This window comes from Haliaeetus leucocephalus, unplaced genomic scaffold (assembly GCF_000737465.1).
Source record: "Haliaeetus leucocephalus isolate CR32 unplaced genomic scaffold, Haliaeetus_leucocephalus-4.0 Scaffold273, whole genome shotgun sequence".
NCBI lineage: Eukaryota > Metazoa > Chordata > Aves > Accipitriformes > Accipitridae > Haliaeetus > Haliaeetus leucocephalus.
Genome location: NW_010972709.1, coordinates 2,683,957 through 2,697,863, shown reverse-complemented (window position 1 = coordinate 2,697,863; position 13,907 = coordinate 2,683,957). Strand labels below are relative to the sequence as shown.

Below are 13,907 nucleotides of genomic sequence, written 5' to 3'. Positions count from 1 at the left end.
GGGAGCAAAGCAAAGTTTGCTTTCACATTTTGGTGGGGCTGAAGCCCAATTACTTGAGAACCTGCCCGCTATTGCAGGTTTGTGAGTAAATGGGAGGCTTTTGCTGGTGTGAAGCTGCTTGTTGACTTGCTTAGCAAGACGCAGAGACCTGAGGGCTTGGAAAACACTCAGTGCCCAGGGGTACTTTTCATGTTGTGGCTTTTTGGGGCACAATTATAGTTAGGACCACGTGGAAAAGTTGTGTCAAATCATCACTGAAGATTATTTTTAGCACTTGAATGTCATGAGATTTGGTGATGGACCATGTATGCCAGTGCTACTTTCTTGTCAAACTCTCTTTTTTCCACAGTTCCAGTTGCAGTCTTTGCAGATCATGTGCAGCAGTGTAGGGGCAGAGGAAGACAGATGCTGTGATCTCCCTGCGCTGGTAAGACAAGAGAGACCACTCTGCTAACTGACACGAAGCTGGGTATGATGGAACAAGTCCATGGCACTGAACTGACACTGCAAATGATTTTCATAGACTCAAGAGGGAAACCATGGGGTTTTTTCCTCTTCTCTTGGGAATAAGTTCTGTGTGGTTCTTGGTGAAGTGAACAAAACTGTGTTTGCTTCAAAAGGAAAGAAAACTCCACATCCCAGTGCAGTGTATATCCCTCCTGTCATGACCTTGTCTGTGACAGCAGTCCTGACAGTCCTACAGCTTTGCTGCCACCTCAGCCCTGAGTCACAACACCCCCCTGCTCTTTCTTTCAAGTTTTCTTCTCAACACAGAAAGGTGCTTTGTGGGGTGTATGAATAATTAGCAAGGAGGAAATTATCTTCCAGTATGTGTTATACAAATTTCGGGCATGGCCGGTTCATATTTTTTGTCTAACCTTGTTATTTGACAGAAAAATAAACCACTCAACTGCTCACAGAAATCTCTCAGTGGAGTAGAGAAAATTTCTGCTTCTCTCCAACTGAAAGACTGAATTTTGAAACACTGAAGACACTAACTGTGATCCATCCCACTCCTGCTATGCTGCTGCTCATGCCACTTTGGCTTGCTTTTGTTTCAGAGGGACGAGGAGACCTGCCCAACCTTAGCTCCTGCCTGCTCTTGTACTTCTGGCCGCCCGGGCTTGCCAGGACCTCCAGGGCCCCCTGTAAGTTCACCCTTCCAACCAGTATATTGCACATGCTGGTGTTGCTTCATGTTGTTTGGGCATGCCAGGCATGAGGGTAACGCTCCTGGGGCTTCATAGGGTTTTAGAATCCTAGAATTATTTAGGTTGGAAAAGACCCCTAAGATCATTGAGTCCAACCGTTAACCTAACGCTACCAAGTCCACCGCTAAGCCATGTCCTTAAGCACAACGTCTACATGTATTTTAAATAACTCCAGGGATGGTGACTCAACCGCTTCCCTGAGCAGCCTGTTCCAATGCTTGACAACCCTTTCGGTGAAGAAATTATTTGTAATATCGAATCTAAACGTTCCCTGGCGCAACTTGAGGCCGTTTCCCCTTGTCCTATCTTAGGGAGCTTTGATGTCTTCCTCGTGCCAGGGCAAGGCTGAGGTGCTCTTCAGATTTCAGATACTGATGAAATGGGGAGATAGCGATTTGGCAACGCAACAGCTGCAGCTGGGAACAGGCTGAGCAGTTCCTGGTGCCAGGTTAATCCTCTTAGGAGAGGAGGACAGGTCACCCTCGGTGCTTGCAGAGATTTCATGGATTGGAGGCTCTGAAACTCTTTGTAAATGAAAAAAAACCACCACAAAACCTTCCTATCTGGTTTCTGTGTTAAGCAGGAGCCTTATAAGTGTCTGTGTGGGCGGGCAGTGTAAAGAGAAAGGGGAGACTTTGCAATCCTGCCTGTTCCCAAAGCTCGCTCTCTTTACAGTGAATGTGTCCTGCAAGAAAACCCTGGAGGAAACAGGGTGGTGGTGGGGGGAGTGCTAACAGTCATTAAGTATGCAACATGCTCAGAGATAAAGGGCACATGCAGTATTTTTCCCTATCCATTACAAATGCAGGAGAGTCACCATGGGCTTAAATGGCAGGAGAAAATATTCCGGTTAAACACCAGGAAGCAGTTATCAAAAAAGTTCGCTTTTTGGAAGTTTGGGGAAAACCATTTTATTTGCACAAGGCAGCCAAAACCTGACAACCTGTCCACAGCACCCCATTTCAGCCACTCCAGGTGCTTTTCTCGTGGAAAATAACCATTAAAAAAATTGGCCTCCTTTCTCAAGTGGAAAGGTTTCAGATCACCTCTTGCATTACTGTGGTTTAACTGTGAATTCAGTTCCATGCTTTGCAAGGAACAGTGCCTCATTGCAGAGTAATTACGTGTTCACTCCAGTGGAAGTTTAATTACATAGTACACTCCACTATCACAGTTTGCTTCAATATCCTAAGTGCATAATTACCAGCTTGCATTGCCCTGTGGTTTAAACATCTCCGCAGTACAACTCTTTAAAGAGCAGGACTCTTTTAAGCATTAGAAGAAAATACAGTTTTGACACATAACCTTATCCTCACACCACTAAACCCTTGGTAATTTCCTGCAGTTACAAGAGCACTCATTGCTATTTTTAAAACTCCAGTTAGCAAGACTATGTCCCACCTTGTATTTATCACTGTTCTTAATGAGTGTTTTTGACCAGGTCCAGCTGACTTCTGAAATGAGCTTCTGGGCACTTCTGAAAGCACCTTTCCCAAAGCTCCCTGCCTGTGCTGCTTAATTCAAATCCATTGGTTTTTTAGATTCAGGAGAAGAAACTTTCAGATTAAGATGTCAAAAGTTCACACGATATTGGTTCATGCCAGAAGATTGGTTTCTTCTCTCCATCCAGCAGTGATGCAGAGTTAAGCCAGGTCTCCCCAGAGCTGGTTGCTGTCCCCAATCTCAGCACGTGTCTGTTCTCTCAGGATGATATTACAAAACCCAACATAGTCCCAAAGGGTTGTAAATGTGAGCGCCTCTTCTTTTTCTTCTCGAGTGTGTTTCCACGTTCACACGTGATGTTGTCTCAGCATGGATTTGCTGGGGGAGTTGGAAAGAAGAGGTTGAAACTTCATCTCTCCCTGCGGGGGGTGAGCGCAGTGTACCCACCGCCTGTCACGGAGGGGCTGTGCTGTTCCCCTCTTCTCCCTTTTCCCCATTTGCTGGATGACTTGATTAATTTTCTTCTTGTCTCCATTGGTTGCGAGCTCTCTGGGGCAGGAAACATCTTTCAATGTGCACAGCAAAGTGTACCAACTTCTGTCCCCTGGGCTCTTGGTTACACTGCAATAAAGATCATGATATTCATAACAGCACCTTTGTGATCTACTGGCAGGGCAGCCCTGGGAGGAGAGGACCTCAAGGGGAGCAGGGCGAGCCAGGACCCAAGGTGAGTCCTGATACTCAGCACTACCTCTGGCTTTGCTTGCTTCAGGCTGCGTCAGAGGAACGATGCTGGCGTGCAGAATCCTCTCTTAGTGCAGCTGGATGTGTTCCTTCCTGGTCTGAACTGGGCTCCTTAGGCTGGGGGCTGTCTCACTGCACTAAGCAGAGCCCAAACAGAGCCTTAAGGACTGACACACTGAGGGGCATGGGATCACTTATTATTAATTAAGTGCTCAGTTGGGATTTGGAATTTGAGATGATGAGCCTGATTGCGCTGAATTAATGCAATGAATGTGGTCAGCAATGTTCTCTGAAAGCAGCCTTGCTGGAAAATGGGCAGTCTTTGTGCTCTGCTTGTTCTGGCTGCCAAGCCTCCAAACCAGACAGAGTGGTAATGCTCTGGGGCAGAGCAGCGTCAGGACCGAAGCAGAGCAAGAACCATACAAAGCCTTCAGGTGCAGCCCTGAGGTGAGCAAAAGGAACGGCTGGGTCTGAATCCCCAAATCCTGGGGACGGGGGCAAGCCCTGGTGCAAGTGTTCACTGCTCCACTGATCAACGCAGGGCAGAGCCAGACCAGCCCATTGGTCCCCTTCTTTGGGATAACATCTGGGAAAGCAGCACGGTTATGGGGGAAAGATTTTGGGGAAGGAATGAGAATGGATGCAGATCTCAGCCATGGGTTAAGGAACATTTCCCTTTGCTCGCTGGCCACCTTGAATAACAGGGATGATCTGCTGCTTGGGAAGGTGAATTGTGCTTTGCAAAGCACCATCTGCAGCTTTGCTGTCTTCTCCCGTGAAACATGCACCAAAACCTTGGACCTAAAAGGCAAAGGCAGATGAGGTTACTAGAGATCTCCTCACTGTCCTGACTTCATCTCGAATACTGTAGATGGTTCACGCTGGCCCAGGTTGAGCAGTGCAGCCCATGTAAAGAGCAGGCACTAATTGCTTTCTTTCCTTATGTTTGATTTCATGTCGTTGGCTTTAGGGTGAACCAGGCCCACCTGGACAAGTAGGGCCAGAGGGTCCTAGTGGCCAACAAGGCTCTCCAGGTTCCCAAGGAATCACGGTTCAGGGTCCTGTGGTATGTGATCTCTTCCACTAGCTTTTTTTGTCACTTGCTCTTTGCAGCTAGAACAAGTCTCAGAAATGGGTGTCTCAATAAAGCCCCCCAAATGTGATCTATTTATTTACATCATCCTTACTAACAGCTGGACAGCTGCACTAGAGAGAGATGATCATTTTTTTCATGCTGACGAGGCCCTGCACTTAGTCATTCTGGCAAGAGACTGCTTTTGTCCAGACTCTCCCTAATGTGCCTTTAATGAAAACAGCCCAGTGGAGTATTCAGGCATTTTTCTTTGCGATGATCATCATTATTTGGCAAGGAATAGAGGTGGAGGCTGCTGCGTGCATGTCTGGGATGGCAGAATCCCCATGCACATGCTGGGGCTGTAAAGTACACTGCAGCACCACACAGAGCAGGAGTGACCTGGGACGTGGATGTGGAGCAGCAGGATGCTGTCTGCCTTAAAGGATGCTGCAGCGTGCCTAACTATCTGCTTCTGTTTTAATTCAAGGGGCCACCAGGAATTAAAGGAGAGAAGGGAGACACTGGAAGTCCTGGCATGCAGGTAATGGTAAACACCATTCCTTCTAATTGTCTCAAAGATTTGCCCATTTTTCCCAGTAACTACTTTAAGCAAGATGGAAAAGCCATAGAGTTGTTACTGTTGTCTGCTTGGAAACCGTCCTTTATCATGGAGCATCATCGCTTTCCCAAGGGAAACTGAGTCAGTTGGTGCAAGAAAGATAGACCTATCTGGAAGCTAGATATAATGGAATTAGAGGTGGGATAACAGTGATTGCTCTGTTTAATGAATAATTCTGTTTCTTCTTCCATCTTTTTCTTATGTCCACTGTTACGAGATGAATTAGGGCAATGATAATCAGATGCCAAAGTTACTCAGCAATTTTGATTTACAGGGCATTCCTGGTGTGCAGGGAGCTCCAGGCAGGGACGGTCTTCAAGGTGCAAAGGTAAAATACCCCACCTCTGAGTTTTCATGCATGGGTGCCTAAAATTCTGCTGTGAGTATACCAGCAGATACCTGAAACATCCAGCTCTCCTAATGTACTCAGTGCCTAACTGAATGGTCTTTTTGCAAAGCCAGAGGGACTGGGGGGAAAAAAAAGGGGGTCATCTCAGATTTGGCTGAGTTTGACCAGGTGCCACCCTTCTTGCCTGCTTGGCGGATGCATTTTTTACTCATTCCTAGCAAGCTCCTGTTAAAAGCAGCACATGGAAAAACCACCTCACTGCTTACTAGGTGTCTTTGAATCTTCTCATTAATAAATGACTGGATTTGGGTTTGCAGGGGGTGAGGGGACTAGAAGGCACAGCTGGGCCTCCAGGACCTCCTGGACCAAGGGTGAGTACTCACTATGAGTGATACAAATCGAAATCTCTTCCTCACCCAGAGATGTCACGGCAAAATCCCTTCTCAGGGTATCACGGGGAATACTTGGCACATTGTACAGATGTCCACTTTCCCTGCCACCCTCAGTGTAAGAAGAAAAACCTTGGCTGCTTCTGGCAAGTTCGGGGGAAGCTTTGACCCAGCAAGGAGATGCTTGGTTTGCTATTTTTGCTTTCCTGGTGCTGCTGTTTTTCAACTGTTGGTTGAGTTTGAGCTATATGGGCTTGCTAGACTGAAATCAGCAGGCGCTGGAGGATGCAGGTAGCTGTGAAAGTTTTCCCCCCACACCGTTTCCAATATCTGCTGCCAGGGCTGTATGTAGATAGGTGAATTTGCACTCTGTTGTGCCCTGGATAGCAGAACCTTAAGATCTGTTGATTTAAATCCATATGCTAATTTGAAGGCACCACAGCTCTTCCAAGTGCTGTGAAACAGGTACACTTCACCTTACATGGGAAACTGAAACAAATTTGGTTTTACATGATGGGTGGTGGACCTGATAGATACTGATTCTCACTGCTGAATTATAAGGAATTTGGCAGTCCTCAATAGTGTACAATGGAGATTGCTCATTGCTGTCTTTGCATTAGACCCCACAGTAGTTGTGCTGAAGTTAGGTATTTATGGGAGCTAAGGTTGAATTCAGCTCATAACTTTGACTTGCTCTTCCTGGGAAGACGTGCAGCCAACAGGGTTGAGCCGCAGCTTTCTAAATACGAGGAAAGCACTGTAGCCTTCAGAGCAGGCTCTGAAAGCTGTTCTGGTGCTGCCTTGAAGATTTCTTTCATTTTCACTGACCAGAAGAGTTGTTAATCTCTATTGAGCTTAAATACAATAGCTGGAAAATTATAAAAGGAAGTATTTCTACTGGTTGGTTTTGGCTTATTTTTTTCTTCCCTTTATGGCTCCAAAGAGCACAGAAACTTCACAAAGAGGAGATGACCAAAGAAGGCACTTACCACTCTCTGAGCTGCTGTTACTGTTGTAAAGTATTAGAGGCAAACGCAGGTCTTAGAGGCAAAAGAAAACAACAGCATGGTATTAGGAGGCTGAAGAAAAGGGTTATCCTCTAGGCTATCTCTAAATCTGAATATATAATGAAGGATCTAAAGCCTGTAGGGTAAAAAACACATTGCAGTTTGTTGGCAAAATTCAGCTTTGCTGGCTTGACAGTAGTTGAGACAGTAATAGGAAATGATGTGAACATGACTCATACACGATATACTCTTAACATTGGACTCATGGCTGGACAGGGTCCTGACATAAACCTTAAGGCTACAATGCCCTTGCTAGAGTCCTCTAAACTCAAACTGCTGGTGCTCCTGGAGCTGTAGGGAGTTGTCAGCCTTGAACAGAAAAAGAAGAAAGTTAGGAAGTAACTGGAATTTTATCTGTGTCTTGTAAATAATGTCTGCAGGGTTTCCAAGGAGTGACGGGCTCCCGAGGCAGCAGTGGAGAGAAGGGACCTCCGGGTGACGTTGGGCCAACAGTAAGTTTCTGCTTTTGAGTCTCAAAGAAGGCCAAGGCATGAAATAATTGAGTGGAAACAAGCTGTTCCCACAGCAGCTCTCCCTCAGAGTCTAAAGAATAGTTTTAATTCACACTCGTCCTTCTTAAGGAGATGTCTGGATATGCGAAGCCCAGGCTACTTAACTGTTGATAAAGCATTTAACAAATCCCAGCTCCCTTTGCTCTCTTTAGATTCATAAACTGCACAAAATCCAACATCCAAATACATTTCTTGTGTAAGATTCCAGAATAAAGCAAGAGGAGTCAGTCCTGAGCTGGAGTAGCCAGCATTGGGCTTGCAGGGGCAACCACAGGTCTAGATGTCACAGCTATTTCTTCTTCTCAGGTGTTAAAATCCACCTGCTATGTTGGGAAATCTGTTCTAAGATTGTATCTGAGGAATTTCAGCATTCCTGTTGATGGTGCTTTATGCCACTGCTTCAGCTTCTGCTTTATTATTCTTTTTCTTAAAAAAATCAAAATATTCCTATGAGCTTGAAGCTCTTCTGGTCACTGTCATGAGGTCAAGGAAATGATGAAAGTATGAGAAACAGAGTTCGAGCTCCATGTCCCACTAATGTAACCCACATCCCCATTGATTTTTTTTGTTTTCTTCTGCTCTTCCTTTCCCTAGACTTCTATTTTTTCTTTTCTTGCCTCATAGGGGCTGCCGGGTCCGAAAGGAGAAAGAGGAGAGAAAGTGAGTATTTCTGGTGCTAGGCACCACTGTCATTGTGTCCTACACTCAGAAGAGTGGAGGTGGTAACCTGCTTTGCAAGCTATGCTTACAAATATAAACCAAACCTTTGTAGTGCTGAATAACTTCTTGTACCTATAGCTTGCTGCCTTTCCATTCACCTGCACTGGTTATGCTGGTGGGATATAAATAACCCTGCAGCAGTCAGGAGCTCCTTAGTATCAGTTGTAGTAATGAAGAAGAAATGCCAAGATCCATTCTTTGCTGAGAAGGAGAAACCAAACCCACTTGGCTGCACTAAGTTGTTCTTTTTTAATGTATTGCATAAGAGGGGACTAATTTGTAATAATCCTCTGGTGTGCCCCAGCACAGAGCCTTTGAGGTCAGGAGATCCATGCTGCCTTTGAAGGTTATTTTATTGTGAGAGGAAGTTTTTCTCATCCTGACTTTTGGTTAAAAAGAAACCCTGTGTCTTTCTAGGAGTCTGAGTGTCATTACCAAGACTGTCTTATGTGAATTAGGCTTCAGACAGGGGTGAGGTGCTTTTGTCTCAAGTTAATGCCTCAGTATCATAACTTTTAACAACATTCTCCTTCCATTCCCACCAGCTTTTCCTTTTCTAGAATTTTTTTTGGCAGTGGAATTTTCCTTTTTCCCCTCCCTTGGCTGTTGTGCTAAGCTTTTCTTTTAATTCTGAGTGAACTGCACAGCAATCCAGGTAGAGATGTATATTTTATAAATGTTTTTGGAAGTACATAGTGTGTTAGTTATGAATTTTTACAGATAGAGTCAGTGTTTATTTTTAAGCAGCTTTTTGCATTTTTATTACTTTTCCCTACTTTACTAAAACTTCCTAAAGACCCCTCGTGTATGATTTATTCAGAATACAGTAGCGGCAAGAATCAATATTCATAAAAGATTTAGACAAAGATAAGACGTTGCAATATCTGATCATATTAAATGTTTTACATATCAGAGAACATTGAGTTATAGACTTAGCATCTTTATTGATAAAATTTGAGAGTGAAATTTACTCTCCCTTTTTTGGTAGCTTCGGTAATTATTGAGTTTTGGTCGGGGCTTTTTGATGTGCAGGAGAAAAGCAATTATTGATGTTTCCCAATTTCAATTTTATGGCTTCAGAGCTTTGTGATAAATAAATAAATAAAGCTGCATTTCACAGTAATTAATAACTCTGAAACTCAAGCTGATGAAAAGTATGGGCAGAAAGCTATCATGCATTATGATATCGATCTTTTTTAAAAGATATTAATAGTTCCTTTTTTTTTTTTTTAATTAAAAAAAATGTTTCACTTTAGGGGGAACCACAGTCCTTGGCCACAATTTACCAGCTCGTTAGCCAGGCTTGTGAGCGGATGATTCAAAGTGAGTATAACCAGCCTAGCTCCCGAGTGTGTTCGCGCCTCTCCAGCAGTGGTGAACAAAACCAGAGGGGAGACAGCATGAAGCTGTAGTGACCCAGGTTGCTCCATCATCCTGTACCGTGCTGAGCACCACACGTCGCGAACGTCCCATCACAGGTTCTCAGCACTACGTTGGTTTTATTGGGTGGCATTAGCACAGAGACCTGGGAAATATTTCTCTGGAAACCCCTTTGGCACTTTGCAAAGACTCCTTTATTTCTTAAATGGAAAAGCTTGAAATTAGTTTGAAAGAAATTATTCTTTCGGTGATTTGTGCTGATTCCTCTTGAGATGAGGCATTTTTGGTAAAGCTCCTGTGCTGTGATGCACGAAGAGAAGCACCAGTTTGCCCAAGGTCAGGCAGCAAAGTCATGACTCAGCTGCCCATCTTCCTCTTCAGCTTTGGGCTTTCTCAGTTTGGACTGACAGCTTTTTAGCACTAGCTGATCATCTTAAGTACCTTTTTAGACAACATTATTTGATTTTGTCTCTTTTCTGAATCTCCCAGCCAAGGAAACATTCATTTTCTGTCTTGACTTCTCAGCTCATGTGTTGAAATTTGACTCATTCATTCATGAACATGCAAGGAAGCCAGTTCCTGTTTGGGAAGAAAGGTTAAAACCAGGAGAACCAGGACCGCCAGGTCCTCCAGGTCCCCCTGGGAGCAACGGAGAAAGAGGAGAAAATGGCATCCGCGGGCAGCCAGGCAAAGATGGGTATCCTGGAGAAAGAGGTATGGACAGAAGCATTTGTAAGCATCTTTTACTATATCTTTGATACTTTAACTAAACATTTTAGTGCCTTAAGGAGTACTGTAAAGATAATCCATGATATTATCTCATCTCATCTCATTGCTATTTTCCTTTTGGACTTCTCTCTTCTAGGAAGAGAAGCCGAAGTTAGCTCAAAAAAGTAGGGAGAAGACAGATGCAGCCCACTCTTCTTGCAAGCTTTGCTTTGAGAGGAAGGCCAGTTTTGCTACCATGTGTAGGTTTTGGGGATGGAGAGTTTAATTTTAGAGGGCAGGAGGCTATCCCTACAGAAAGGCAAAAGAAACAGCCGTTTGGCTGAATACGTGGTGGTGGAACAGGTCACCTCTGGGCAGAAATGACAAGTCTTGGAAAACACTGGAGAAGGGCATGAGGCAACTGAAGTAATACCAAAAGTGGAAGTAGGTTTCTGGATCGGTATTTCCAACCACAAAAGCCTCACACATGACTAAAGAAATAGATCAATGTAATCTCAGAAAGTGGCATCAGTTATTGCACATGAATGAGTGAATTGTGGGAATATGTTTTGCTTGGATTTGCAGACAATGTTTGTCAGTGGTTCAAGCAATTGTCTGTCAAAATAAAAAGAAAAATGTTGGTTACAGCAGTGTCCTAACAGCTCTAAGTAACTAGAGACCTTCTGCTTAACAACTTACTCTGGCACTATTCAGTCTGAGCTGGTATCTGCAAAGCTTATCAAAATGTCACTTAAGAGAGAAAAGGGAAGTAACAACCTGCAGATGTTTCCAGTCTGTCAAGCGAGGAGATGGGAGAAGACAGATCTCACTGAAAAACAATCTTAAGGACATGGCTGTGATATTTTCATCTTAAAAATATGAACAATGGTATTTTGTCAAAATGCACCTGTTTCTCTGAGATGTACCCGTTTCGTGAGCAATTTCATGCAAAAACAGCAATCCTGACTTAGCACCTGCTTGAAGAAACAGTTCAGCTTTGTGATTTGTCTGATCCATGCATGGGAGTGGACCTCATGCTCGGGTCAGTGCACTAACACCAGTGCTATGCGTTTCCCCGTGAAAAATCTCCATTTTCACACATATCAGGCTGCAGACCAATGCCAGTTGGAGCCCTGTTGGTCATGGGCAAATGGCTACTCTGGAAAAGAGGGTAGGTGCCCAGACAGAATTAAAGGAAATGGATATTTCCCTCTGTTGCCAAGGGATGTGACTCCACTTCAACATCTAAGAAAGAGCCTGGTGGGGAGACTGCAGGAGCATTAATTCAGGGTGAAATGCAAAATGCAATGAAGTGACACTTATCTCTTCTCTGTGATCAGGTGCCCCAGGGCCCAAAGGAGAAAAAGGGATGTCTGGGGCCAGTGAGGAAGGGATCCAAGGACCCAGAGGCAGAACAGGTAGAGTGAATAGAACCTCTTTGTACTGACCCGCTGGGGCCATCCGGAGCTCACCAGCTGCCAGATTCAAAGCATCGTTCAGCCTTAGGACCACTGTGGTGGGGCAGACTGACCTTCCCACCACAGCACTGTTGGCAGCATCCTGGATGGTTCCAGTCTGCTAAGATGTAAGAGAGACTGCTCCAGGCAGCTTCTTCCCTCTGGTACCCACTCCCAGGTAATGATGTATTTTAAGGACCTGAGACACATCCAGGGAGTTTTAGTTTTCCTGCCTTTTTGCATGCAAGACTAGATGCTCAGGGGATAGAAACTCTGAAAATTCAGCTCACAAGCATAAAGATTGTTGAGGAATCTGTTAGGATTTGGCATACTCCTCCATCCTGATCACTGTTACCTGGAATCCGTGGGAGGTTTGCTACTGATGTAACAAACAAGGCATTATCAAGAGAGTGTGGTCAAACATATTCTTCTGTATTTATATTCTTATGGTTGAGATGTAAAGACACAAAAACCAATGACTCTGGGATGGATCCTGGGGTTAAGGTGATTTTCTGCATTGACACGTAGGTAGACTTTGGATTGTCATAACCATACTCCATTTTTAGCCAAGCTGGGCACCCTTAAAGTCAAGAATAACCCCTCTAGTTACTGGGATTCAGAGGAGGTTTCCAACTGGTGGGTCCTATTTTTCCTCCAAAATGAGGAAATTAACCACCATGTAGGACGGAGAAAATATAGAAGAGGTATTACACTGAAGCAGCTAAAGTAGATGTGCCACAGCTTACAGTGCTTCTCCTTCTTCAGGCCCACCAGGAGAAGTTGTGCTGGGGAAACCAGGTCCAAAGGGTCACCCTGGGAATGCTGGTCCTCAAGGTTTTCCTGGTGTCAGAGGGCAGCCTGGGCAGTCTGGATATCCAGGGGGTTGTGATATCTCTGGATGTTATGGGGCAGGTAGAAGAGGTAAGTCCTGACTAGCTCAGTACCAAAGTTATGATTTTACAGTAATCTGGTCTCTCTGATTACTTCTCTTAAGCTAGGCAGAGACCTTTGTTCATCCTTCAGGCACTGTCAGTCCTGCAAGAGCCTCCTTTGCAAAGCAATCAGGATGATTCACATGCAATTCATACGGATAAAAGCCAGTTCAGTTGACCGCCCCTCAGCCATCCTTCATAGTTTAAGACAAAACTGCAGCAGTAGTTGAGCTGGTGGAGTGATCGTGGGGGTATCTTCGGTTCTTAATGTCCCCAGCAATGTTTCCATGGTGGATAGAGAGGAACAATATTTCAGTTCCTACACATACATTTCATGGAGGCTCAATTGTACAAAGTCCTGGGCAATGAAGAAAATCACTGGCACCGAACAAAAGATTTACAAGGGAAAAGAATTAATTCTATGCCATTCCTTCTCAGTACTTGACACTGATTTATTCGTTTGCTCAGTGGCCTCATCTCCTTTCCACACACAGATTTCATCCCCTGACCACTGGTGCGGAGGCAGCTGAAGACTTTGCTTTGCCCTGGAAATCTCTGGGTGAAAGCTCCACGCACTCCAAGAGAAGCAGTAACCTGAACACCAAATGTGTTGTGTTTTTTTAATGTCCCATCATTTCTATATGGACAAGTCAATCAAACACTAAAACCACCAAACCAGCCTGTGTTCAGATGAGTCATCTCTCTGTTTTTCAGCACTGGACAACTGCAGTGTTCAAACTCACATTGCATGTCCCACAGCAAGACAAAAATACAGTCAGAGGTGCAGGCTGACAGACTTGTAAGAAAAAAGAAATAATGTATTGAAATTCTCAGAAATAACAGATAATTTTTGCCCATTTGGCTGCTTGTCATTTATTTTTGTCACATGTTATTCTGGGCCCCCAGCACAGAGAAAAACAGCACCTCGTGCCCAAAGATGCAAATCCACTGGAGCAAAACTGCATTTTCTGTTGGTTGACAAGATAACAAAGTCTAGCACCATTTTGACTGTTTCTGCTTTCGGCAAAACGCTGATGGCTTCCTTGCAGGGGTGTTATGTACACAAGCACCGCAGACAGCGTGATAACCTTCCCGTGATGTGACAAACCCTTCCATTTAGCTTTGTCCTCTGGGGCTTGGTAACTGTCAAGCAAAGCCTTAGATCAGACAGAGCACAGCCATGTACCGAGAGGAGCTGGCAATTAACCTACTGCCCTTCTCCATCTCTCCCTCCTGCAGTCTGAGTAGCTATTTTACATTTTATCAGGTAGAATATTGAATAGCTCTGAGTCTGACTTTTA

The 13,907-nt window shown here is 44.5% G+C and overlaps 1 protein-coding gene across 1 annotated transcript in view; it reads left to right on the top strand.

Moving 5' to 3' along the window:
• The window catches only part of COL20A1 (collagen, type XX, alpha 1), a 48,563-nt gene extending 35,098 nt beyond the window's left edge, over positions 1-13,465 (top strand). Inside the window, exons 26-39 of the mRNA XM_010569513.1 lie at positions 350-427; positions 1,062-1,148; positions 3,328-3,381; positions 4,369-4,464; positions 4,961-5,014; positions 5,367-5,420; positions 5,759-5,812; positions 7,278-7,349; positions 8,034-8,069; positions 9,386-9,452; positions 10,035-10,223; positions 11,558-11,635; positions 12,440-12,595; positions 13,101-13,465. Coding sequence (XP_010567815.1) covers positions 350-427; positions 1,062-1,148; positions 3,328-3,381; positions 4,369-4,464; positions 4,961-5,014; positions 5,367-5,420; positions 5,759-5,812; positions 7,278-7,349; positions 8,034-8,069; positions 9,386-9,452; positions 10,035-10,223; positions 11,558-11,635; positions 12,440-12,595; positions 13,101-13,114 — 1,089 coding nt within the window. The 3' untranslated portion in view covers positions 13,115-13,465. The remainder of the gene's footprint in view (positions 1-349; positions 428-1,061; positions 1,149-3,327; positions 3,382-4,368; positions 4,465-4,960; positions 5,015-5,366; positions 5,421-5,758; positions 5,813-7,277; positions 7,350-8,033; positions 8,070-9,385; positions 9,453-10,034; positions 10,224-11,557; positions 11,636-12,439; positions 12,596-13,100) is intronic.
• The last annotated feature ends 442 nt before the right edge of the window (positions 13,466-13,907 follow it).